At 41.6% G+C, this 25,933-nt stretch overlaps 1 protein-coding gene across 2 annotated transcripts; it reads right to left on the bottom strand.

Annotated features, from left to right (window-relative positions):
* Window positions 1-212: 212 nt before the first annotated feature.
* Window positions 213-3,620, bottom strand: LOC147902405 (uncharacterized). Of its 2 annotated transcripts, XM_087374099.1 has the most exons (4): window positions 3,433-3,620; window positions 2,533-3,291; window positions 1,312-2,438; window positions 213-1,157 (listed from the first exon to the last, which is right to left on the bottom strand). In XM_087374099.1, the coding sequence occupies exons 2-4, from the start codon at window positions 3,071-3,073 to the stop codon at window positions 540-542; spliced, it is 2,286 nt and encodes a 761-aa protein (XP_087230225.1). In that variant the 5' UTR covers window positions 3,074-3,291; window positions 3,433-3,620; the 3' UTR covers window positions 213-539. The 2 variants fall into 2 exon arrangements, with proteins under 2 accessions (XP_087230225.1, XP_087230226.1); XM_087374100.1 differs by lacking the exon at window positions 3,433-3,620 and having other exon boundaries at window positions 2,533-3,426.
* Between the last annotated feature and the right edge of the window lie 22,313 nt (window positions 3,621-25,933).

Genomic DNA, 25,933 nt, shown 5'->3' with positions numbered 1-25,933 from the left:
GACTTTATTATTAACAAACTTTCTTTCTTTCTTCTCTACTCCTTGACTCTCTCTTAATCTCTTCACATAGTTTACAAGCACTAAGTTACATGTGTGGGCCATCAACCTGTATCAATGCTAGGAAAAACATACCAATACTAAGCCTCTAATATATTCCATTTCTATTTGTACTTTTGGAGCCTCCCAAAGTGTTCCGTTGTGACCACAATTGAAGGTTTTTTCCTTTAAACTCCATTTAACAGAATTGTAACAAATATCTTACTATAAAACTTTCTGTTTTCCAAGGGCCGGAGAATGATGAATGCTTATACCCAATATCAATCAGGGGAGCTGAATATTTCAAGAACAGAGGTATTTGTTGGCTTTTGTAGGAGCACAAATCTTAACAATTACCTCCTTGTGTGAGCCTCTTAGATTGGTTACATTCCATCATGAGCTGATAATCAGTCAACTGTGTCACACAGTCTCAGAGCTGATTTACCAACAAACTGTCTCATACCCAAAATCCTCCCCTCAGCACTAGTAGCTCTCACAAAAACTTATTTTGCATCCTCCTTGCCAGGTGGTAATGTCCAAACCCAAACTCCATGGCAGATCGACCTTGTATAGACCACTATGGCAACTAATATAATTAACACTGCCTTCATTTTTGGCATGAAAGTTACAGTGGATGCCAGTGGATACCTGCACGAGTTTGTAGCTGCAGCTGCACGTCTATTTGCTTCATCAGAATGTAAAAAAGCTTCCTTGATATCAATAATGAGATCATGGGGCTCCCCAGAATAACAAGCTTTATCAATATCAACTGCAATATCTGCACCTTCTACTTGCTGAATAGCCCCCTCCACCAGCTTTGGAGGCCGTTGAGTTACAAAAGAGGATGGCTTTACAAAAGAGTTTCCATCTTGATTTTCAGCAGTCTTTGTGTTCGTCTTCACCGGTATGCATTCGCCTTCAAATAGTTCCACACACATGCTGCTGCCTAAGCCTTTCCTATCAACAGGCTCTACTGACATTTCAAGGGGGAAAGGAGGGGCAACTTGAGCTTGTCGCTGCCGCTGAGCAATGTGTCGTTGCAGCAAGAAGACTTCTGCAAAGCGTTCAAGTTTTGATTTGTTCTGCTTTCCACAGAACATACCTTTTCGCTTGGACAGTCCCTGTTTAAAAATAGAAGCAGAGCCTTCAGATAATGGCCACAATGCATGGGCATACAGAGGATATCAGTTTTTAACATGAGCTTTTCTTTGAATCGAATCGATTCAACCTCCTATATATTCATTATGCCAAAATTTTAAGTGCAGTGGAGCTTACCTGAAACTCAGAACTCAATGATGCTGGGTGAATTTGGGGTGCTTCTTGTCGTTGAACCTGGTTGTGCATGCCTGTAGCATGCTCATTCTTTGCTCTCTCACTGATCTCGTTTCTGGTACACAAGTCGGAGAGGCTTGAGCAACTTTCAGCACGATGGCTTGCAAAATCTCTTTGAAAGTATGTAAAGCTTTGATAGTTGCAATGCTCTTCTATGGAGTCAGAATTGAGAAACACAGGGATGAAAGATGGAAGGGGCCTCAAACGCCCTAAGCATGTGTCAAGGCATTCATCCAAGTGATCGATTGCTACATCATTCCAATCATCCATCTCATGTTTACTGCCATTTTGTTCTGCCCCAAACAAAGAAGCAGGAAAAGGCACCATGCACTTGTGCTTGTGTATCTCCATGTAAGCCTTCTTTTCCTCGAAATTGGTAGAAGAATGTTTCGCACGTGACTGCAGCACTCTGTGCCATTGGTGTGGGAGCCTTGTCCTTACATGGTCTTGAATGGTTACCAATGCCTGCTGCCTTAGGGTCTGTTCCTGTTTCAAGCGGTGGTTCATCTGTAGCATTTTGTGAACTCTCCATGCCCGCTGCAATAGTAGGGTAGCCTGCTGAAGACGCCTGTATTGCCGATATAGACGCTTTCCTCTGACAACTGCCTGGATTTTCAAAACTATGACTTTCAACGAGCAGTACTTTTTGTGAGCCAACCACCTCCGGTAACTAGTCTGAATTGACTTAACCGCAGAGTGCATCTGCAAAACATGCCTTCTAGCCATGTGACCTCGGTAGACTTTCTGAATCCTCAGGGCCATTTTGTCCGAAACCTTCTCAACTTTCTCCACAGATGCGACATTCCAGATACAGGCAATATTTTCAACAAACCCCCCACAATACAGCCCGGATACAGTAGAAGATCCCCTTTGTGCATCATAATAGGTTTCATGGGTGATGGTCACTCCTCGCGATTCACGGAATGAGCATGTCTCAAATCGGAATTCTTCCTCCGAAAGAAAGTTGTTGGAAGGCAGCTCATCAGGCTGTACTGCTGGCTGCAGACATGCTGTCAAAGGACCGTCAGATTCTTGTGACAAGAGTTCACTCGTTTTACAATCCAAAGCACCTGCAAGAGAGAAGATCTGATCTCAGGCACAGTCTGAATTTCAATCACCTCAGTTGATGCAACATAACCCTTAAACATGGAGAGCAGATCTTACCAGGACTTATCAAGGTGGACTTGATATAGCTCCTCGTAACATTGCGTTGAAAGTCGGGGAGATCAATCAAGCTTCTGTACGGATGAAATTCTCCCAAGGGGTCCTTGATATGAGTTCCAAGGACTCGGCTGGTGATATTTACTTCCACTGCTATTTCCGGAGAATGGTCAATCTGGCCTTGGTAATTTTCTCGAGTGGCATCCAACCCATCTGGGAGCTTGGCATTCTTTTCCTTCCGTTCTACACTTTTAGCTTTCTTATGCAGATCAGGGATGCAGTTTGTTCTGATAGATTTCTTCCAATCAAGAACACCAAATGCAGCTGCTTTGGAAATGAAGTCGTGGGTGGCCTGGGAGGTCGAATGCAAAACCCTCTTTTCCACCTGCGCCAAAGTCTTGCTTAGGAATTCCAACTTCAAGCCCGCCAAAGAAATCTGCTTGTTTCTTTCCGACAGAACTTCCTTTGAAACTCCACATGATTGCATTATGAATGTCCAATTTGCAAACAGCGGGAGGCAGAAGCTTCCGTCGTTATCACGCATCTTCTTGATTCAACCACCCATTGTATGTCTAGGCCGCCCTTTGCTGGGCCCTTCCATAGGGTTTAACGACGATCCAGAATTGCATGCAATCTCCCTTCTGATCGCGAACGTTGCGTCGTCACTTCACTCGGGGACAGCTTGGAATCTTAACATTTCAGCAGATCTGGGTCGGTTTGATTACAGCCTCCGATGTGATGCTATCAAGATGGTGGCATAATCTGGTCAGATAACAAAGCGGACATGCAGAATGAGATAGAGGAGGGAATGATGCAGAGGATAGAAGCAAAGCGACATGCAGACATTGACAGAATGAGAGAAGGGAGGAAATCATGCGGAGAAGGGAAGCAAATGTTACTTACGGAGAAAGAAGATGAGGTCCGTTCTCTTTGCAAAAAAAGGAAGATGAGGTCCGTTGCTTTTCCTTTGGCTTTGGCTTTGGCTTTGTATCGTGGCCTCTTTTAAATTTAAACATAAACTTGAGAGCCTCAATGCTCGTGGACGGAATGGAAAGGCCGGAGGGCCGGCCGTTACGAAGGAGAAGAGGTGGCATGAGATGAGTGAATAGATATTTTCCCCCAAGGAACTTTCTCGGAACTCTTCACCAAAAACATCTTTGCACCCTAATACCAAAAGTGTCAAAGGCTTGGGGCCCATAGTGACCATTGGATCAAAAAATCTTCCTAATGAGAACCCGCCTCCTCCGAATATACCTGCCCAAAGTACTCTAATTGGACACTTGGGAGCCCCCCAAGCCTTTCACCACCGTCAAGAAAGGTGGGGAAGTCCTTTTTCCCACTTGGACAATGGCTCCCCGTTGCCATCCCACTCACCATTTTCCAAGTGGAAAAGGAATCCTCCCCCACTTTCCCTACCGCTTGAACTTTTCAAGATTTGAGTTTTTTTCACCTCAAAATTACACATGAAGTAACTCTCTCCAAATTTTCAAGGCTTTTTTCTAAATTTAACAATTCAGATTACATTTAAATCTCCATTTTGGGTGAACATTGCTCTTTATTATTACTTCAATGTTATGCGAACATACTTATTAGTCCTGAAAATCTTAGTTGGGGCTTTAACTCTTTAGTGCATATGGTAGTAATAAAACAAAACTATTTTTCAGAAAACTTGTGGCAATAGTCCTCTATTTGAGGAAGTAATTGAAGTCTTTGTATGGAAGTTTGAGATATTCAGTAGGAAAAATAATTGGCTCTATCAGTTTTATTCTATTGTTGCTAGCATCAATCCTTATGGACTGTAAGTTTCTAGGTTTGTGCCTTCCTGGTTTTGTATTCCCAATGTTGTTAATAATGCAATTTTGTTTTGCCAAAAAAAAAGTCCCTAAAACTAAAAATAAGTTAATGTGAAAATTAACGTCGTATGTCAATCAAAAATTTTGAAAACCTCCCCTCCTTGCATACTTTTGCTTCCGTGCCAAGCTTCACCTCCCCTTACTCTCACTCCCTCACCATCTCTCAGCCCTCCCTCCTCTCCTCTTCCTTTTGTGCCTCCCTGCTCTCGTATCTCCTTGCCCCTCCCCTGTGCTCTCCTTCCTAGATATCCCCCTCCCTGGCTCTCCTTGCGATCTTTCCCCCCACTTTCTCTTTTGCCTCGTTAGTTGTCATTTATTGAGTTTATGTTGGTTCATATTAGGTGAAGTAAGCTTATGTTAATTCAGTTTCTTTAGTATAGTTTAGTTTGTTAAGCTACGTGCCAAGTGCACTTAGCTTAACATGAATTAATGTGAAATTTCAAGTTGTAGATTGAGTTGTTTTGGTGACTAGGAATTTTTCATGCAAAAATAAAAAAATGTTGGCTTTCGTAGTATGGTTATTAGAGTTGTCGATTGTAAGTCATTGATTTTAGACCCTGGCTCTAGGCTTACCCTGCCTCCTCCTCATGCTTCCCTCCCTACTACTCTCCTTTCACACCCTACCGTCCTCTCCCTCCATTGCACTTCCTTCCCTCCCCCTTCCTGCGCTCGCCACTCCCCCCCGGCCCCCTTCCTCCTCTCACCCTCCCCATTGTCTCCCCCTCACTCCTTTTCTTGTCCTCCCCCTCCCTCATTGCCCCCTTGCCTCTCTCAACATCCCTTCTCTCATCAACCTTTCTCTTAGCAAAAGCTCATGTCGCAGGAGCCATTATGGCGATGACCATCGGCTAGTTATGACGGAGGGGTGATCTTGCCATGGTTAGGTTAGAGCTAGTTTGATTATGTTGTGTTAGGTTAGGATTAGTGAGATTGGGTTAGAGATGTTGGGTTAGGTCAAGTTAGGCTGATGTAGGTTAATCATATGTTGCTATTACTACCTTAAGGAAGGTAACAACAATTTGATTTCATGTGACTTAATGTGGATTTTCAAGATATATATTGATTTGGTTTTTTAGCATGTGATTTTTATATGCATTTTTTTAAAAATGTTGTGTTTGGAATCATGTTGATCTGACTTTTGCAGTGAAAACTATAGATTTTAGATGTACCTTGAGTCCTCAAGCCATGCTTGGTATGGGCAATATATAAACAAGGGAGAACAAGTGCTCATGAGCAGTGCCTTAGATAGTTATGGAACATGGATAACCTACTATTGGGGCAAAGAAGGGGCTCTACAGCAATAGCTAGAGTTAGAAGGGTGAGCGGTCATGAGGAGATTTTTCACAAAAATGAAAGGAGAGCGCAAGGGAGTACAACTACTCATGAGCACTGCCTTAGATAGTAATGGAACATGGATAATCACATGGCAAAGAAGGGGATGGTCTGCTTGAATTAGAAGTTAAGAGGACACTTTTTCACAAAAATGAATGCAGAGTGCTCCTTGGAAGGCAATGCTAATAATGCATCTACTTATTAGAGTTCCTCCTTAGAGGGAGTGCTATAGAGTAGAGTTGAATTCTCCTTTTGTGAATTTCTAGTATAGCTATTATCTATAAGGGTGCTTAGGCGAAAGGTTATGTCAAGTTAAATTAAGCCATAAGCTCTAAATAGGACTTGGAGATGCTCTATATACATAAGGTATGTACTCTTTGTGTGAGTTGCTAGCATTTGAGTGAACGTCATTTGGAAACAAGAGTGCACAAGTGCGTGTGGGCACTTCCTCCTTCAAACAAGCAATGCAAGCCAACCCGATTGCCAACGTAGTTGTTTGCAAATTTCTAACTGCTAAGGCAGTTAAGATACTTAACCATCCTCCATAGAGGTTGTGAGTAGATCCTAGCAACAAGTAAAGCAAGCTTTAATAGTTGTGCTCTCTTCTTTGTTGCTCTTGACATAATCCTTTTGGCATCTAAAAAGAACTAGCATTAATCCACAATCTTTTCAAGTGTCCACTTGACTATCATGCACACTACATTTGGTTAGATGTGGGGCTTCAAATCATCCATCTCTTTATATATCTCTCCAAGACTACAAACATCTAATGCTTCTTTGTAAGATGCACAAATGTTAGTGATATTAGGATCTCCCTTATTCCATAGGTCATAGACAAAACTAAAAATCTACCAATTCTTGGGAAATCCCAGTGAACATTGCAATTTGATCTTTATCGATCCAATTTGTTTTCTTAACTAACCATGAAATCATAAGTTAATGTGAAAACCCTAGTATTGGGATCTAGCTTCATGAGTAATTTGCGAGCCTTATCTATACTACAACCCGAGGTAGTACTATCAAAGGAAGGTTGCTTCTTACCACTTGATCCTCCACTCGCCATCCTTCACGAAACGAAATGGGAGAGTTTATTTAAACTTTTGAAAAGATTTTATTTAAACTTTAGAATGCATTATAATTAAACATTCATATGCTTATTAAAGGCAAGAAGCATATCCTTAAAGCTTTGAATCATATGCATAAAGCTTAAAGATTTAAAGCATATTCATAAACCTTTGAAGCATATGCTTCAAAATAGGCATAAAGATTCAATACAGATGGAAGCCCAAAAGGCTTCGTTACCACTTGCAGGCTATCCACAGCTTCAGAGTGGAGACACTCGTACACTTCTTAAAAATATTAACCCTACTGTTGAGCAGCAAAGTCTATTGAGTTTGCAGAACACTTTAGACAAGAAGACTTTACCTCCAACTCACCATCGTGATGGAAAATCCATTGCTATAGTCTTACTCAATATGGTCTTTTATCCAGATACTTTTCTTTAAAGGAGCAAGAAGAACATAGTTTTTTGCACCGATTGCTAGAATTATTGTAACTAGATTTGCTTTTGTGAGGATTCTGAGAATATCTTCCCATTTTGTGTTTTTTCGAGGGAAGAGTTATAATGCATTTAAAAGAAAAATCTACTTTGATATAATATAAACCACATTTACTCGATCTAAACATACCTTATGCAAAGTAATGAAATTTACTTGAAATTATTTTTGAAGTTGAATACATATAATTTTGAGTCTATCCAACTGGATTACTCCCATACATGGGAGTCATCTCTACCCCCAAATGGAGATAAATTCATGTTATGAGTTATAGACCACGTAAGACACTAGAAAGTAAAAGGAAAGCACTAAGAACAAGAAACATATCCACTCGTTTAATAACATGTGGAGCTACAAGTGCATACAAACAAGAAGACTATAGCTCATGGGCTAAATCTAACCAAGAGTTAGGGTTTGCATACAAAAATCAAGTAGGCCACAAATTGAGCAAACAATCTCGCATGGCTTCTAGTCACCTTAGTTAGGTGTTGAGGCTTCAATTGCTCTATATAGAGCATGAAATTCTTACTAAAGCCACGCTTTTCTTGGCTTGCCATGCTAACTTTAGAATTGTTTAAATTAGCATCCCCGCACTTTCTATAGAAAGTGTGAAGAAAGATACTGTACTCGAAAGGTGTACTACTGTGACACCAAAAATTGATATGTTTTATTGGGCAACTGTATTTCTTTTCTCTAAGTTTGATAAGAGTGTGAGTATCAAGTGATAGCCTAGTGACTCTCACTTATTTCTATTTTCTAAGAGATTGTATAGGATTGTGAGGATGAGTGGAATGGATCATTGTAAATACCATGTGTATGAATGATAAATACCTTGGTATGGGGTGAGATGGAGGATTGGACAATGACTATATATGGAAATACCCATGGGTCCAAATAAGGTGAAAACTCAAACAAAGGACTAACAATCATTTATGGATGGACTATCCATGGCAGAGAACCATTATTGACCACACACACAAACAACTCAGAAAACATATTTATTTGTGTATGGAATATTATGGGGTTTTCAGAAAATAGGAAGAGTGAGTCATATAGCGGTGGGTCTCATGTCCATGTGTTCCAATAATATAAGAGAGATCACATGCCAAGCATAAGGCATGTCGAGGAGTGTGGAAGAGTGTGGAGTCAAGAGGAATCCTTTTAGAATTCCTATGTGGAATAAGGAGGGTGTGGACATATGGAAAAGAGAGGGTCCCTATGGGCTCTATGTACAAACACTTGACTTTCTCAATATTTTAATAGTCTTGAACATATTTTGATGGGACACATGGAAAGAGTAGCCAAAAAGGACATGGATGGTGACATACGAGCTTATATGATTGTTGATGGGGAAAGGAATCTACAGGTAGCAATTGTAAATCGGTGAAGGAGGGTGACAAAATCTCTATAAAAGGAGCCCTCCTCTCCCTTGTTCAACATCTCTTCCACCATTGAGCCTTATGCTGTTGTAGCTCTACTCTCCTCAAGCCTCTTCCATGAGCTCTCTCTCTCTCTCTCTCTCGCAAATATCATTTCATGTAGACTCTTGAGTATCTCTCTAGTTTATTCTCTTTCTATGAGTAGTCTTAGAGCTCCCACTCCCTCTTGTATGTATGAAACCTCTTTTTCTCCCTTGAGTGTATAGAATATGGAGTTTCATTTGAGTAGAGTATCACTCTATTGGAAATGAAGGTCACTTAAGGTTACCTCCCTTGTGTCTTCTCTCTTTTTCTTCCTTTCCAAGTCTTCAAAGTGCTTCTTACTCGATCGCTCATTGTGCGCACATGGTCCACCCATATTGTCACTGCTCTAAAGAAGAATGGCAAATTGCACATTTGCATTAAACTATAGGAAGCTGAATACTACCACAATCACAAATCCATTTCCAATGCCATTCTGTAACACAATGCTTAATGCTATCACTAGACATGAGGTATATCGTTTTGTGGATGGTTTTAGTGGCTATAACAAAAAATACATTGTAGAAGAGGACAATGAAAAAATATCATTTTGTAATAGAATGGGGAGTATTTTCTAGCAATGTCATGAGCTTTGGATTGACAAATGCACCTACCACATTTTAGTATTGAATCCAACAAGTGTTTGGCCATATTTCACAAGATTTGTGAGAGTTTTTGGAACAATTTTAGTGTGTGACAAAAAGAATAAGCACATTCAACACCTTCAACTTTGTTTTGATAAGTGCAAGAGGGCTAGATTGAGCCTAAATCCAATGAAATGTGTGTTTGCAGTCAATAGTGGAGTATTGCTTTGCATTATCATCTCTATAGACAAAATGGCTATTGATCTCAAAAAAGTGAAAGCTGTTTAAGGAGCCAAAGAACCCTAGAATGTGAAGTAATTGATGAGGTTTATTGGACAAATTAAGTGGAACAATAGGTTTTTAAGGCACTTATTATATGTTTGTCATCCCCTTACCAAACTTACAAAGAGAAAGGTGTTCAGTACATTTGGTGAATGACCAAAAAGTTAAAGCAGTTTAGATGTAACAACATACATTAGATGTATTCAAATAGTCATATACATTCAATCTATAATGGATTAAGTGTAGTCACGTCAATTTTGGATGTTTTCAAAATTTGGAGTGCTCACTGTTATAGCAAGTTTTGAGCACTTTTTCAACATGTTATCACTTATTTTCAAATTTTGTCACTTTTGATACTTTTAACACATAGTACTCTTTGAAACTTTCAACATTCTTCACCTTCTCTTAGTACACTTTGAGTAGTGTGATAGAGCACTTTTAAACAACATTGGGCACGTTTTTTGGCTATTTCCATGACTTTCTAGAACTTTCTATCACTTTTTAGCTCTTTGTATCACTATTTAGTACTTTCTATGACTTTTGGACCAAAGTAATAGCACTTGTTAGTATTAATTTTTAGTTCTTTTTTGTGGGGGTTAAAGGTCACTGTGCCTTTACCCCGGTTATGTACAATACTCAAACACATATATAAATGAATGGAAAAGAAGATTAGGGTGTTCTGCTCCCACCAAAAACTTGTGTGGCTCTCTGTTTCTCTCTCTCCCTCTTCCATTCTGCTTTCATTGAGAGCACTCTCAACGGGTATCAGAGCCCGAGTGATCTAGTTGAGCGTGCATGAATGCCTGGAAGCTCAACAACTCTGTGGGAGGAAGGAGAAGCTCTGTGCGAAGCTTTGTGCGTGACTTTACTTACATTTGAGTGCACAGAGACCTTGAAGGAACCTTTGGAAAAGTCACTTTGGTTTTGCGAAGTGGTTTTGAGAGCCTGTTAAGTGTTTTCAAAGAAAAAGTCGTTTTTTTAGCTTTTTCCTGTTCCGTTCGATGATAGAGACTCCGTATTGACTTGTAAAGGCAACCATTACCTGCTTTTGGTGTCCATTTCACTTTAGGAGCTTGGAAACACCTTCGTTCTTGAATTTTGGATCATCTCATTGGATTTCTGACTCACTGTGTCAGTTTCAACGTTTTTCTACTCGGGTGTTGGAACTCAAGTATGGAGCAACCATTTGCAGATTTGTCAGTTTCGATGGACTCAGGAGGTCTTAAAACTTCTATGTTCCTCATCATTCGCACTCCGGTGGAGTTTACTGTTAGATATCAATACTCCACTCTCGTGTAACTATGCGGGAACCAGCTAACTCTACTTGTAAGCCCCCCATATGAGGAGAAGGCATTTGACTAGCTCGTTTATCTGGTAGGTCTTGGTTTGGACACCAGATGGGGGCCATGTGTGGCCTGATGATATCTACGCCACAGTTCTAACGTGTGGTCGGTGGCCTATTTCCGACCTCCAATCAGTCATTTTGGGCCGACTGAGTCGGTCTGCCAATTGAGTCTAACTGACTATGACTGGTGGCTATATAAGAGCAAGCCTGTGAAGCCCATCATCATCACTGGCTACACCAATCCTGATTCCTTAGCATCCAACCTCCGTCCTCTACTGTTTCCAGCATGCCATTGAAGCTTCTCACACAGGAGCGCACAGCTGGGAGGGAGCGCCATCTATTGTATCAGTTTTACAGTAATCAAATTTTTGATTCTCCATACTATTTGCTTTTCTCTCTTGCATACGGGATCCTATTATCTGTTGAGCACAGACATTGTATTGTTTTCTTAGATGGTATCAGAGCTTGGGCTCTAGCAAGAAGATTTGGTAGTATGTTTCTGTTTGCGAGCAGATTGTGAGACATGGCCCAGCTCGCAAGGCTGCAAATCCCACCATTCAGCGAAAGCAAAAAGTTGGACGGCACTAACTATCCACTCTGGAAGTTCAAGATGAAGACCATCCTAAGCGCATACGAGCTTTGGGATACTGCTACTGGGGTGGACTTGAAGCCAGTTGCGAGACCGAATCTAGCCAATGCATTTGGCATGGCTGAGTGCAAGTCAGTTGGCACCCGTATGGAGGTTGACGTGAAGCTCTCAAACGAGGATTCATCACCACTGGTGGACGAAGCGAAGTACAGAAGGCTTGTGGGCAGTTTGATTTACTTGTGCAACACGCGGCCGGACATCAGCTTTGCGACTAGTATACTAAGCAAGTTTTCCAAAAAGCCCCAGGAGAACCATTGGAGGGCAGGGATGCGGGTGTTGAAATACATCAAAGGCACACTTGATTATGGCATCACCTATACCAAGGGCAACATCTTGACCGGATTCTGTGACTCATATTGGGCAGGAGATGTGGACAGCAAGAGATCAGTGACAAGTTACTGTTTCTCACTTGGATCTAGAGCTGTGTCATGGGTCAGCAAGAAGCAACCTATAGTTGCTCTTTCTTCTACCGAGGCTGAGTACAAAAATTAGCCTCTTTTTCCTCTTGTGAGGCAATGTGGTTGAGGAGGATTTTAGGGGACATGGGTGTAGTGCAAAACAAGCCGACGCAGTTATCATGTGACAATCAGAGTTGCATGGCAATTGCAAAGAACCGTGTGTTCCACACTCACACAAAACACATTGAGATTCAATATCACTTTGTACGTGAGCTCATCATGGATGGAGAGGTGGACTTGGTGTACTTTTTGACTATAGAGAATGCTGCGAACATCTTCACGAAGGCTCTTGGAAGAGACTTGCTAGAGAGGCATCTTCATCGACTTGGCATTGGGCCAAAAAAGTAAGTTCACTTGCGGGTGGACATTTAGATATCAATGCTCCACTCTCGTGTAACTACGCGGGAACCAACTAACTCTACTTGTAAGCCCCCCATATGAGGAGAAGGCATTTGAGTAGCTCGGTTATCCGGTAGGTTCTGATTTGGACACCAGATGGGGGCCATGTGTGGCTTGATGGCTGGATGGCTTCAGATAGAGTTGGCACACTACCAACTAGGCTACATGCGAGTGTAGGAAGGCATCCCATGATTGACCGCATTGAGGGTAGATGGAGCATTTCCCGGGGTAGCCCACTCTCAAGCTGCGGGGCTCGTTTGGAGCCCTAGATGTCTCGGATGGCTCTGGGCCTGAACGGAGTCTGTAGGCTAGTTGCTCGATTCTATGCCATGGTTCTAACGTGTGGTTGGCGGCCTATTTTGGGACTGACCTCCAGTCGACCGTTTTGGGCCGACTGGGTCGGTCTCCCAATTGGGTCTAACCGACTATGACTAGTGGCTATATAAGAGCAAGCCCGTGAAGCCCATCATCATCAGTAGCTATAGCAACCCTGATTCCTTAGCATCTAGCCTTCGTCCTCTACTGTTTCCAACATGCCATAAAAGCTTCTCACATAGGAGCGCACGGCTAGGAGGCAGCACCATCTATTGTATCAATTTTACAGTAATCAAATTTTTGATTCTCCATACTATCGGCTTTTCTCTCTTGCATACGAGATCCTATTATCTGTTGAGCATAGACGTTGTATTGTTTCCTTACATTTACAAATAGTTCAGTTTCCAAAAACGTTTTTCAGTCCATGTGTTGGACTGAGTGATTGGGACCGTGGTTTCCAAAACTATCTGTCCCATTGCATTCTGGATGCCTAAAAACTCCTACCTGTCAGTTCTTGCATGATTTGGTGGAGTATTTTCAGAGTTATAGATCTCTATGTATTTGATTTCATCTCTTTGTTATGCATTTTTCATTCTAAGGTTTTAAAACGTTAGATTTATGCCACATGGCAGTGGATAAGTGTTGATTCCCATTTCTCACTGATCGATTGGGATTTCGAAGTTCCAATAGAAGAGAGATATTTGCAGATTGTCTTACTGAGTCCGATAATGCAATGGCACCCATGTTTTGAGGCATCTCAAGTTCTATTTTCAGCAGCGATCATTGCCATGGGACCATGATTTCTTGAGCATACCTTATGCAAATCACTCTAGTTGTAGTTTGAGCCATGTGCGCTCATTCATGGTGTGCATTGGGTTGTAGTGGATGATTTATAGGCCATTTGGATGCATTGCGATCCTTATTGGATGCGCTGATAGGCCCAGATTGCCTTGTGGGATACTATTTTTTTATGGACGCTTTGCACATGAATGCTATTTTATACTGAGGGACAGCTTTGACACATTGCAGTTGATGCACTGATAGTGTTATGCTCTCTTGGATGAGATATTGTTGATGCATATGCCCATGGATGGTGTTTATGCTTGAGCCATTTGGCAGTTATTGGCATTTTGGATTGCCATTGCAGTTGGCAATTTCTTTTGGGCCAGATTTGCTCATATGGATGCATAGTACATGTACATGAGTCAATTGTATCTTTTGATTCTTTGAGCTTTGAGTTTTGGTGATATTTCACTCTATTGTGGCATACACATTTGGATGCACCTAGTATTTGGTGTGATTCTCTCTTGCATGCACTAACATTTGGGATTTTGCTTTATTTGCATCATGACATCCTCTTCCATGTCTAAAAAGAAGTTTTTTAGCATTAAAAAGTTTGATGGGACAAACTTTTCTTTGTGGAAAGAACAGATAAGGGATGTGCTTATTCAAAAGAAGCCAATATAGACCTTGCAAGGGATTGCAGCTAAGCCTGTAGCTATGTCTACAAATGAATGGAATGAGTTGGATGCATTGGCAAAGTCTACCATTAGACTTCATCTTGGGGAGATAGTTTATTTCAGAGTAGTCACTGAAAAGAGTACGAAAGCTTTATGGAAAAATCTGTGCGCTACATGTGAGAAAGAGACTACCTCAAACAAAGTCTATCTCATGAAGAGATTGTTTGAGCTGCACATGAAGGAGGGAGTGTCCATAGCTTTGCACTTGAATGAATTCAATATCATTTTCAGTTAGCTTCAAGCTCAAAAGCTGAATTTCGATGCAGAAATGAGGGCAATATTTCTCTTATGCTCATTACCATCCTCATGGGATACTTTCCATATTGCTATTAGTAACTCTGCACTTGGTGAAGTATTGAACTTTGATGATGTGGTTGGTAGCTTGTTGGCTGAGGAGATTAGACGGAAGTCAATGGAAGGCAACAAGTAGGATGCAGCCTTAAATGTGCAAAGGGGCAGATCACAGTTTAGGGGGAAGTTTCAAGAAAGAGGGAAGTCCGGTAGCAAGTCCAGGGCATGGAACATTGTGTCACTATTGTGGCAAGAAGGGCCACATGAAAAAGGATTGCTACAAGATCAAAAGAGAGCAAAACGATAAGAAAAAGAATGCAAATTGGGGTGCAAATCAGAAGGAAGAGAGTCCAAGGGAGGACAAAGGAAAAGTGAAGATCAAGGAGATCAATGCAGTCACACATGATAGTGACAATGACATTCACTTCATGTCTAGTTTATCTACAGATTTGCTTACCACTTCAAATGATGCATATTCCCAAGATTGGATTTTGGATTCTAGTGCTTCATTCCATGTTACTCCCCATAGGGAATGGTTCTCCACTTATGACAGTGGAAAGACAAGTTGTGTGCATCTTGGAAATGACTATACATGTGACACAGTGGGAGTAAGTGACATGAAGTTTTCTTTTGCAAATGGGTCTACATTTATTTTGAAAAATGTGAGACATGTGCCTAAGCTGACCAAGAGTCTCATTTCAACGGGTCAGCTAGGTGATGCTAGTTTTCAGACCATCTTTGGTTCTGGGAGTCGGAAAATTCAGAAGTGCTCTATGCTTTTGGCCAGGGGTGCCAAGTGTGGGACTTTTTATCCCTTCCATGTATCAGGGGTGTTTGAGCATGTTGTTGCAATAATTGAGCAACCAAGCACTTCTTTATGGCATTGCCGATTGGGCCATATGAGCCAAAATGGGATGAAACTCTTATGCCATTTGGGCTATGTACCACATTTAAGTTTCTCTGGTTTTGAATTTTGTGAGCACTATCTCTATGGGAATCAAACTGAACCAGCCCATAAAAGAAGGGGAAAGGAAGAGTTTGAAAAGCTTGATTTGGTGCATTCAGATGTATGTGGTCCCATGCCTACATGGTGATTAGGTGGGGCTGAATACTATGTGACATTTATTGATGATGCAACTAGGAAAGTGTGGGCTTATGCTATAGCTTGGAAGAGTGATGTGTTCCAGGTATTTCAGAAATGGCTGGCCTTGGTTGAGAATCAGTCGGGTAGAACGCTTAAATGCCTACAGACTAACAATGGTGGAGAGTATCTCTCTCATGACTTTTAGAATTTCTGTGATACACGTGGGATTAAGAGGGAGCTCACATCCCCTCATACTCCAGAGCAAAATCTAGTTGCAAAAAAGATGAACCATGCCATTCAAGAAAGGTTGCAATGTATGCTTTCCAATGCAAGTCTTTTTGGTGGTTTTTGGGCTAAGGCAATGAAGATTGTAGTGCACATGATCAATAGATCACCTAGTAAGAGTTTGGATGGTGGTATTATTGAAGAGGAATGGAGTGGCAAGAAGCCCTCTTACTCTCATTTGCGTATATTTGGGGGTGAGGCATATGCACATGTGCCAAAAGAGCTTCAAAAGAAGCTAGATCTTAAGTCTAGGAAATGCATCTTTTTGGGTTATGGTGAAAGTGGAGAGATGGGCTATCGTCTTTGGGATCCAGAAGTAAAGAAGATCATATGCAGCCATGATGTAGCCTTCAATGAGAAGAAGATGCTTAAGGCACCCATGAGGGATGTGGAAATGAGGAGAATCACTTTCCAAGATGTGAATCCACCTGCATATGTTGATAGACAGCAAGCTATCCATGCACCAAATGTGCAAGAAATGGTACCACCAAGTACTCCCATAGGTATACAATCAAGGGTAAATGATGGATCATCTATTGGTGGAAATGATGAGCCATGTGGGATAGCAAGTTGAAATGCTTTTGAGAAGATCATCTAAAGTGTCTAGACTGCCTGATAGGTTTGTTCCAGGGTTATACTATGTGATGCTTACTGATTGTGGGGAGCCTTCTTGCTACAGAGAGGCTATGATGTGCGAGGATCAACGCAAGTGGGAGTATGCTATGTAATCAGAGATGAGTTCACTTATGAAGAATAAGACTTGGGACTTGGTTTCTTTGCCACATGGAAAGAAAGCATTGCCATGTAAATGGGTCTACAAGATGAAGGTCACAGGTGATGATGTGCCTAGGTACAAGGCCCATTTGGATGCTAAAGAGTTCAAGCAAGAGAAGGGTGTGGACTTTGATGAGATATTCTCTCTAGTTGTGAAGATGACCACCCTTAGATGCATGCTTGGACTAGTGGCAACAGAGGATATGGAGCTTATGCAGATGGATGTCAAGACAGCTTTCTTGCATGGGGATCTGCATGAGGAAATTTACATGGTGCAACCGGAAGGCTTTGAAGAAAAGGGCAAAGAGCATTTAGTTTGCAAGTTGAAGAAGAGTCTCTATGGTCTTAAGCAAGCACCTAAAGAATGGTATCAGAAGTTTGATGCTTTCATTCGGTCCCAAGGTTTAAGCAAAGCATGCAAATTTGTACTCAACCTCGGTAGAAGAAAGAGCAACTGTGGGTTGTTTCTTGCTGACCCATGACACAACTCCAGATCCAAGTGAGAAATAGTAACCTGTCACTAATCTCCTATTGTCCACGTCTTCTACCCAATCCGAGTCACAGAATCCGGTCAAGATGTTGCCCTTGGTATAATCAAGTGTGCCTTTGATGTATTTCAACACCTGCATCCTTGCCCTCCAATGGTTCTCCCGAGGCTTATTGGAAAACCTACTTAGTACACCAGTCACAAAACTGATGTCCAGCCATGTGTTGCACATGTAAATCAAGCTGACAGGGGTGAGAGGAAGAGAGAGAGTGAAGAGAGAGAGGAGAAGAGAGAGAGGAGTCAGGAGAGATAAAAAGGAACCCTGGAGGCCGCGAACCCCAGGGGTGAGAGGAGTGAGGGGAGGGAGAGGAGAGAGAGAGAGGAGTGAGGAGAGATAAGAACAAGCCCTTGTGACCGTGGCCCCTGAGGTGTGAGAGGAGTGAGGGGAGGAGAGAGATAGAGGAGTGAGGAGAGAGAGAGAGAGAGAGAGAGAGAGAGAGAGAGAGAGAGAGAGAGAAACATGGTAAGTGTTAAAGAGTTAAGGTTGATTGAGATACTATGGGTGTCCATATGTTTGAGTTATGATCCCATTTTAATTTGATATAGGATGCAGTGCCACACCCGCATATGTTGCCATATGCTCGCTATGAGGAAGCGAAGCATCGGCGATATGAGGTGGGATCTTCAGGAGAGACCGTTACGGATGCATGGAGTGATGGTGATAGTAGCCCTCCGCCATTACCTCATGAAGCCATGGAGGAGGAGGTGTTTGATGATATGGTGCAGGATTTATATGTCCATCAATCTGAAGGGAGGGATGATAGCATGGAGCAGGATGATCTTTTTACTGTAGCATCGAATCCACTATTTGAAGGGTGCACATTCTCTGTTCTACGTGCCTCCCTTGAGTTACTAAACTTGCAAACCATCTATGGATGGAGCAATGTAGGGTCGCATCCCATTCTCCATACTTTGAGATGTGATTGAGTGTAATCCTGCATGCATGATACATGTTTCCTCGACATCGATCACACATACATTTGATTTTTTGCTCCAACCACATTTCATGATGGTGGATACGGAGGTATTCATCCTCATTGGAGTTACTTGTTGAAGATGAAGACATCCTACAAACAAACAACCCAAAAATATTTGCTTTTCTTCAAATATTTAATTTTAAAACTCTGTGGCACGTTTAAAGGCGCATCTACAACCGCATCTATCTGTTCTATGGTGCGCATCTATAGGTGCATCTAAGACCACGTTCTGCTCTATGTGTTTAGACACAGAATTACACGCACTTATAGATGCGCTTATAGATGCGGTTTCAGACGCGACTATTGATGTGGTTTTTAAATCTACTTTTAGCACACTTGCTTTGCTTTTCTTCACATAAGCTTCACGCAGCTTGCTTGCTTTATTATTAATAGATCCACAATCCGACACTTAAGAGGAAGGCACGCACACTTACTTTCAAGCTTACACTTAAGAGGAAGGCACCCACACTTACTTCCAGGCTTACAGGAGAAGAGGGCGAACAAGGAAGAGAAGCAACTTTGAAGAAGGACAAGAAGCTTCCATACCTCTATCCAAGGTAAGTCTCTTTACGATTTTATAATATTACTACCATGGATTATGTACAACACACCTTATGGGTCCTCTTACGTGGTAGGGTGGCACATGGTCATGCCCTACCACCTCAACCCTGGGCCCTATGTACACCATATTTTATTACACTATCGCCACACATACAAGCACACACACATATTCATGCATTTTACCTTGGTCAAATTTATCCATAACACACACACACACAGACAGTTGAATTATATAAAAGAATGATTTTGGACACATGAACATTTTGTAGGAAATGTGCTTAACAATGGTGATATGGCAGAGATTAGGATTAGTGGTACTATTGTTGCACATGGTACATTATTCAAAAATTTTGCATGTGGCTTGTGTCAAGGTGTGGAAATTGGTTCTTCATGTGTATCTGTGTCAGTTGATGCTTGTTTTAATGTGGACATTGAACTTCCATTTCCAACAATGGATACATGCAAACTCAGAGATGCGGTGGGAAGCACAATTAGGTGGGAAATGAAACACTTAAATATCTATGATAAAGATAGCACTATAGAGGACGATGAGATGGACGTAAAAAATATAAGTATGCAACTTAGCAGATCAAACAGATATGATGTACGGGAGACATGGAGAGAGTGAAAAGGGCAAGGGATAAGACAAAAACACCTAAAACGGGGGTGGTGTTTCTAGTACAACCTTATGAGGTTGTAAACTTCCAAGAGTTTGGTGAAAATGATGTAGGAGTGATAGTTGAAGATATCATACCACACTTAAAGAATTTCAGTAAGTGACAAGATTAAAATTTCTCTTCCAGTACTAGAGAAAATAGAAAGGGAGAAAATAGAAGAAAACAGAGGCCAAGCATGAAAAAGTTTTCATCGTCACGTGTTTCTCTTGGTATTCTTGATGGACTTGCTTCCTACCGTGCTATCTTAATTGAGAGTGTCTTCTGTATTTCTCTCCTTACACGCATTGTGTTGATGAGATGGTTGGTGCTCGAGCACTTAGCAGATGAAGATTAAGCTAATATGTTGATTAAGATAGCAAGGGAGGAAACAAGTCCAATTAAGAATATCAAGAAAAACAAGTGAGGATGCAAACTTTCTCATGCTTGGCCTCTATTTACAAGTGAAGGATATCCTTATTTCCAAGAAAGGGAAAGGGAAGCATGTTTTTAGGAAGGGCGAGATTCCAAGCCATCATAATGCTGAAGTCTCCATCCACTTCAACATTGTGTTTCCAAAAGTCCCACCCCTAAATAAAGCTTTAAAGCATATGCTTCAAGCCTTGGGAACCATATAGGTTATTAAACATACATTCATTTTGAAAGAAAGATAAAGCATATGTTTCAAGCCTATTTCTAAAAAACATATATTTATAAAGCCTAACACTAATAAATTCAATTATTTAAACATACATACATTTTAAAACAAAGGGAGGAAAAGGAGAAAAGAGGAAAGAGGAAAAGAGAAAAGGGAAAGGGAGGGAAGGGAGGTAAATGGAAAGGGAAGGGAGCGAAGGGAGAAAAAAGAAAAGAGAAGGGGGAAAGGGAAGAAGTAAAGAGAGAGGGAAGAAGAGAGAAAATGAGAAAAGGGAAAAATAGAAGAAAGAGAAAAAACAAGAGAGAAAGGGAGAAAACATAAGAAAATGAAAAGGGAAGGGAAGGGATGTGAAAGGGAAAGGTAAGGGAAGGGAAAGGGAAAGGGAAAGGGAAGGGAAAGGGATGGGGAAGGGAAAGGGGAGGGGAAAAGGATGGAAAGGGAAAGTGAAGGAAAAGAGAAGAAAAGGAAAAGGGAAGGGAAGTGATGGGGAAAGGGAAGGGGAAGGAAAGAACAAGGGAAGGAAAGGGAAAGAGAAAAGGAAGCGGAAGGGAAGGGAAAGGCAAGGGGAAGGGAAAGGATGGAAACGGAAAGTGAAGGAAAGGGAAGGGGAAAGGGAAAGGAAATAAAAACTTAAGAAGACCAAAGAAAATCAACATACGTGGTGGAAAGGGATGGTGGTGGTCATCCTTATTGGTGGAGAGGTCCTTCCAAGATGTGGAGGGCTAGACAAGCTATAGAGGATCAATGAATGGAAGAGAAGAATGAAAGCAATGTGACTTGGGATTGGGTTTTACTTTCCACATCGTCGATAAAAGCGTCGATAATACCATCAATAAAAGCGTCAAAAATAAATAGAAATCATTTTATGAGGTTTAAGGTATTTAGTCACAAAACTTAAATGCAAATCCCTAGTCCATTTCTCATAGTTTTGGTAAGGTGATAGCATGAAATGTGATGTGAAATTTTAAAACCCATGGGCATTGTTTTAGGGTCCATTACCATTTTTATTGAACCGAGACATTGTCAATCAAAGATGTCAGTTTTCCATGGCCATGTTCGGCATCCATTCATAAAATGGGATGAAAGTTGGTAGGGATCCAATGGCCATGATAATTTGCAAGGGACTCACTATCACAACCATCAAATCCCATTTTCATGATCAAGAACGAACATTTCCATGTTTTTGCCCATCCATCCCTTCTTCTGGTTCAAAATAATGCACCGCTGGTGTCCTAGTCATGCAAATGGGATGCGATGGCCATGATACTTTTAAAGGGACTCAAAATATACTAGATTGATTCCCTTGAAAAGTTTCATGGCCATCAGATCCCATTTGCATAATCAAGAACGAACATTTCTATGTTTTTGCCCATGCATCTCCTCTTCTAGTTTGAAATAATGCACTGGTGGTATTCTAGTCATGCAAATGGGACCCAATGGCCATGATACTTTGCAAGGGATTGAAACTCACCTATATTGACTCCCATACAAAGTATCATGGCCATCGAATCCCATTTGCATGATCAAGAATGAACATTTCCATGTTTTTACCCATGCATCCCCTCTCTAGGTTTGAAATAATGCACCGGTGGTCTTCTAGTCATGAAACTGGGAACCGATGGGCATGATACTTTACAAGGGACTCAAAATCAACCAGATGGAGTTTGATGCAGTGTATCATGGCCATTGTATCCCATTTGCATGATCAAGAAAGAACATTCCCATGTTTTTGCCCATGCATCAACTCTACTGGTTTGAAATACTGCTCCAGTGGTGTTCTAGTCATGCAAATGGGACCTGATGGCCATGATACTTTGTGAGGGACTCAATATCACCTATATTTAGGCTTTTGTAGAGTTCCATGGCCATCGTATCCCATTTTCATGATCAAGAACGAACATTCCATGTTTTTGCCCATGCATCCCCTCTTCTAGTTGGAAATAATGCCCGGTGGTGTTCTAGTCATGCAAATGCTGTCCGATGGCCATGATACTTTGCAAGGGATTCAAAATAAACTATATTGAGGCCCATGCAAAGTATCATGGCCTCAGATATCGTTTTCATGTTCAAGAATGAACCTTTCCTATTTTTGCCCATGCATCTTCTCTTCTGGTTCAAAATAATGCCTTGTTGGTGTTCTAGTCATTGAAATGGGATCCAATAGCCATGAAACTTTGCAACAGACTCAAAATCACCTAGATTGTGTGCTGTGCAAAGTATCCTCGCCATTTTATCTCCTTTTCATGATCAAGAATGAACATTTCCATGTTTTTGTGCATGCATCCCCTCTACTGGTTCCAAATAATGCATTGGTGGTGTACTAGCCATGAAAATGGAACCTAAAGGCCATGACACTATGCAAGGGACTCAAACTATACTAGATTGAGCCCTTTCAAAGTATCATCGCCATCGTATATCATTTTCCTGATAAAAAATGAACCTTTCCTATTTTTGCCCATGCATCCACTCTTCTGGTTTGAAATAATGCCCCGGTGGTGTTCTAGTCATGCAAAGGGACCCGATGGCCATGATACTTTGAAAAAGAGAGGGGGGGGAAGGGCTGGCAGCCGCGGTCGCTAGCCTGTGGAGGGGGGGTGGGGGTGAAGGGGTGGGAGGGGGAAGGGGGTGCGAGGGGGGTGGGGGAAGGGGGGGTGGAGGGGGAAGGGGGTCGGATGGGGCAAGGAGTGGGTCGAGAAAGGGGGGAGGGGGGGGCTGGGGGGAAGGGGGGAGGGGGGAGGAAGGGGGTGGGATGGGGGGAGGCACGGGGGAAAGGGGGTAAGGGGGGGCTGGCGCGGGGGAAAGGGGGTAAGGGGAGAGAAGGGAGGCGCGGGGGAAAGCGGGTAAGGGGGGGCTGGCGGCCACGGCCATCATGTTGAGATATCGAGCTCCACTCGCGATATGCCAGGGTGACTGTTGTGCATTTATGTCACCGACTTGTTAGCTGGAGATGCGGTTGGTACACCGCCCACGAATAATAGCTGGATGACAGCTATCCTTATCTACACTAGTTCGTGGCTCAGTTAGTATGCCACCTTAGTTAGTTGAGTTTGGTTTGAGACCCACATATAGGGTTCTTCTGTTTCTTTGTACTAGAGTTCTTTTGGCTTACACAACTAAGAAGAGGAAAACTGTTTTCAACCTCCACCTTTGTGTGTATTCCCCCATTGTGCATGTGAGAAAGCCGCAAGTGAGACTCCTTCCCTCTCTCCCACTATCTTCACATGGTATCAGAGCCTTGTTTGTGGTAAGGAGCTAGGATTATGGAGCAATCAACTAATGTGATGGCTATCCTAAATGACTCTGAGATCAGAGAATGGGTTTCTCATGTCACTTTGAATTTCAAAGGAAAGGAATATAGCCCCAATGGATATCACATGGGCAAAAGAGCTTGGTTTCTTCATCTAAAGGAAAAGAGACTCTTTCTACTTGTGTCAAAAAGGGAGTTCAATGGTGTTGAAGATCCATGGAATGCTACTTTCTTCAAAAAAGATATGACTTCAAGCCTTGTGGTAGGCATAATAATAGAGCGAAAAGACACCTTGTGGATATTTTTACAAAGAGTTCAGATCCTGAAGTTGGCGGTATTCATATTATTATGTCAAGGAGAGACTCAAAGACCTTTGTGATGCCTCCTCCTCAACCATTAAAGTTTCCAGAGCTGCAAAGTGCATTGGAGACTCTTTCATATACTTGGGAGCAATTTCCTAGTGTGGTGGCAAAAAGGATGCATGCAAAGATAATGTTTGAGTACTTTCAGGATGCAGAATATGCTCCTCATATTCAAGGATCTTCACATGAAGGAGATCAAAAAGCTCAGACTTCGATGCAGGGACAAGAAGAACACGCACACTATCACAAACGTGTAGTTAAAAGAAGAGAAAGATGAAGAAGACTTAGAACCCGAGGCTGAAGATGAACAGGATGAACTCACATCAATAAAAAATCTTAATTTGCGTCTTAATGAAGCAGTTACAGATGATGATGTGGGATATATCTGGGGTCAAAGGACGTGGTTTGTGAATGCCAAAGATGTGGAAGCTGCAGCTTTCTTTACTAATAGCCGAAGCCTTGATATATCCTATGCAATGCAAATATACAAGGCTTTGAGAGATGGTAAGAACCTGTGGCAAGCAATGTGGTCTTGCGCCCAATAATGTTTTGTCCAACCAAAAATAGTTTTCTGGATCAAATAATATTTACAAAGCCTACACATTTCGAGGAAACCTTTATTCAATTCTTTAAAGACACTCTTAAAAATATTCCACATGAACAAGGTGAAGAGGCACAAGGTGAGAATATGCTAAAGGAAGCAAAGAAGGAATTCCTCCTTCATTGTAGATTCCAGCCCATTGATGGTCAACATTGGGCTTATGCTTGTAATCAGATCGCAAGGGAAGCCAAGGAGGTCAAAAGACTCACTCCCGAACAATTTGTAAAGATAAGTTCATTCCATTATTATCCTGCAACAATCTATATATTCAAGCATGAGATTAAGTATTTGATTGAGTCCGAAAGACTTAATCATTATGTCCATGGAAAGCGTAAGATATCCTCAACATCACAGGTCTTACAGAAGGCAAGGGTTATATGGACAACATTTGGTTCTCCAAATCCTGATTTGAAGCGAAAGGTCACAAAAGCAGACACCGACACACTCACGAACTTCTATACTTCTTTGAGTGTAGTTGTGCCTAGGGGAACTCAAGAGTGAGAAGAAAGTATACAAGCCTTAAGGTGGTGAGGGACAGATATGCCAACTACACTTCTATCATATTTTGTCCTGTTGAAGTGTTCAATAAGATGCTTGAAACATGCATTGCTTGTGAGCGTGGACAGTTGACCTATGAAGCTCCTTTGTTTATCTCCAGAAAGTCAAAGGTAATGGATAAGAAGGAGTTGACAGCAAGGATGTGGAGGCCTATAAAGTACTTATCTGACAAGTATGCATCCATGGTAGCACAAAAAATTTTAAAGAAAGAATGGTTTTTTGGAAAAAAAGACAAAGACCACTGCATGGAAGAATGCATCAATGTACACGTGAGGCGTGATGCAGTGCATAGTGCCATTAAGTATTTGCTGTCAGAGAAACAAATTCCACTTACTCATTGTAACATTGACTATAATGTGGTGAAGCATATAGCTTCTTTGTCAACACCCAAGGTAAAGCTATGGGCAAACAGTTGGATTAAAAAGGATGAAGATGGGTTAGAAATAGTAACCTCTTATATGAGAAAAGAAATCCCACAACAGGTGGTTGCATATGTGGAAAGATTAATCAGCGAGATAAGGATGGCGACAGATATGCACCAAAGCTTTCAATTCAATGTAGAGGTTACGGCAGAGTCTGGAAAGCTTATGAACTTCAGGGGAGTCTCAGAAGATGACTTCTTCAAGAATGAGTCAGCATGGGATAAGCCACAACTATTCTTTATCAATGAAGTTTCTAGTGATGATATCCATAAATTCATTGATAGAATAGTATATACCACCATTAGCAAAGTGGCAATTTGCAACATTGTCATTTTTGTTGATAAAAAAGACAAAGAAGCTATGCAGGTTACTCTAGAGTGAGCATATTCATCAGATTTGAAGATCTATAGTGGTGTTTATGCAGCAAAGAGAGGCAAGAGAGAATGTGGCATAGCGATTCAATCTCTTGAATCATTCTTTTTGTGTATGCAGAGTCCCAACCCTGATCACTCCTTATAAAAGAACATAAGAGGGAATTCAAATAATTTGAGATTGATGCTAGAAGAGCAAGGTATTCCCAGGTCCATACATTATCAAAAAGCCAACGATGGAAGTCCTGCAAAAAGTGGGA

This window comes from Dipteris shenzhenensis, chromosome 4 (genome assembly GCF_047967505.1).
Source record: "Dipteris shenzhenensis isolate YYH24624 ecotype China chromosome 4, Dip_SZ_1.0, whole genome shotgun sequence".
In the NCBI taxonomy this organism is placed as follows: Eukaryota; Viridiplantae; Streptophyta; class Polypodiopsida; order Gleicheniales; family Dipteridaceae; genus Dipteris; species Dipteris shenzhenensis.
This window is presented reverse-complemented; position numbering and strand designations above follow the sequence as displayed.

What these genes read in the sequence shown, in the direction of transcription:
- LOC147902405 (XM_087374099.1), bottom strand. Translation starts at nt 3,073, where the DNA reads ATGCGTGATAACGACGGAAGCTTCTGCCTCCCGCTGTTTGCAAATTGG. An exon ending in GTCCACCTTGATAAGTCCTG is followed by an intron (nt 2,439 to 2,532) that starts GTAAGATCTGCT and finishes TCTCTCTTGCAG; the next exon opens with GTGCTTTGGATTGTAAAACG. An exon ending in CATTGAGTTCTGAGTTTCAG is followed by an intron (nt 1,158 to 1,311) that starts GTAAGCTCCACT and finishes ATTTTTAAACAG; the next exon opens with GGACTGTCCAAGCGAAAAGG.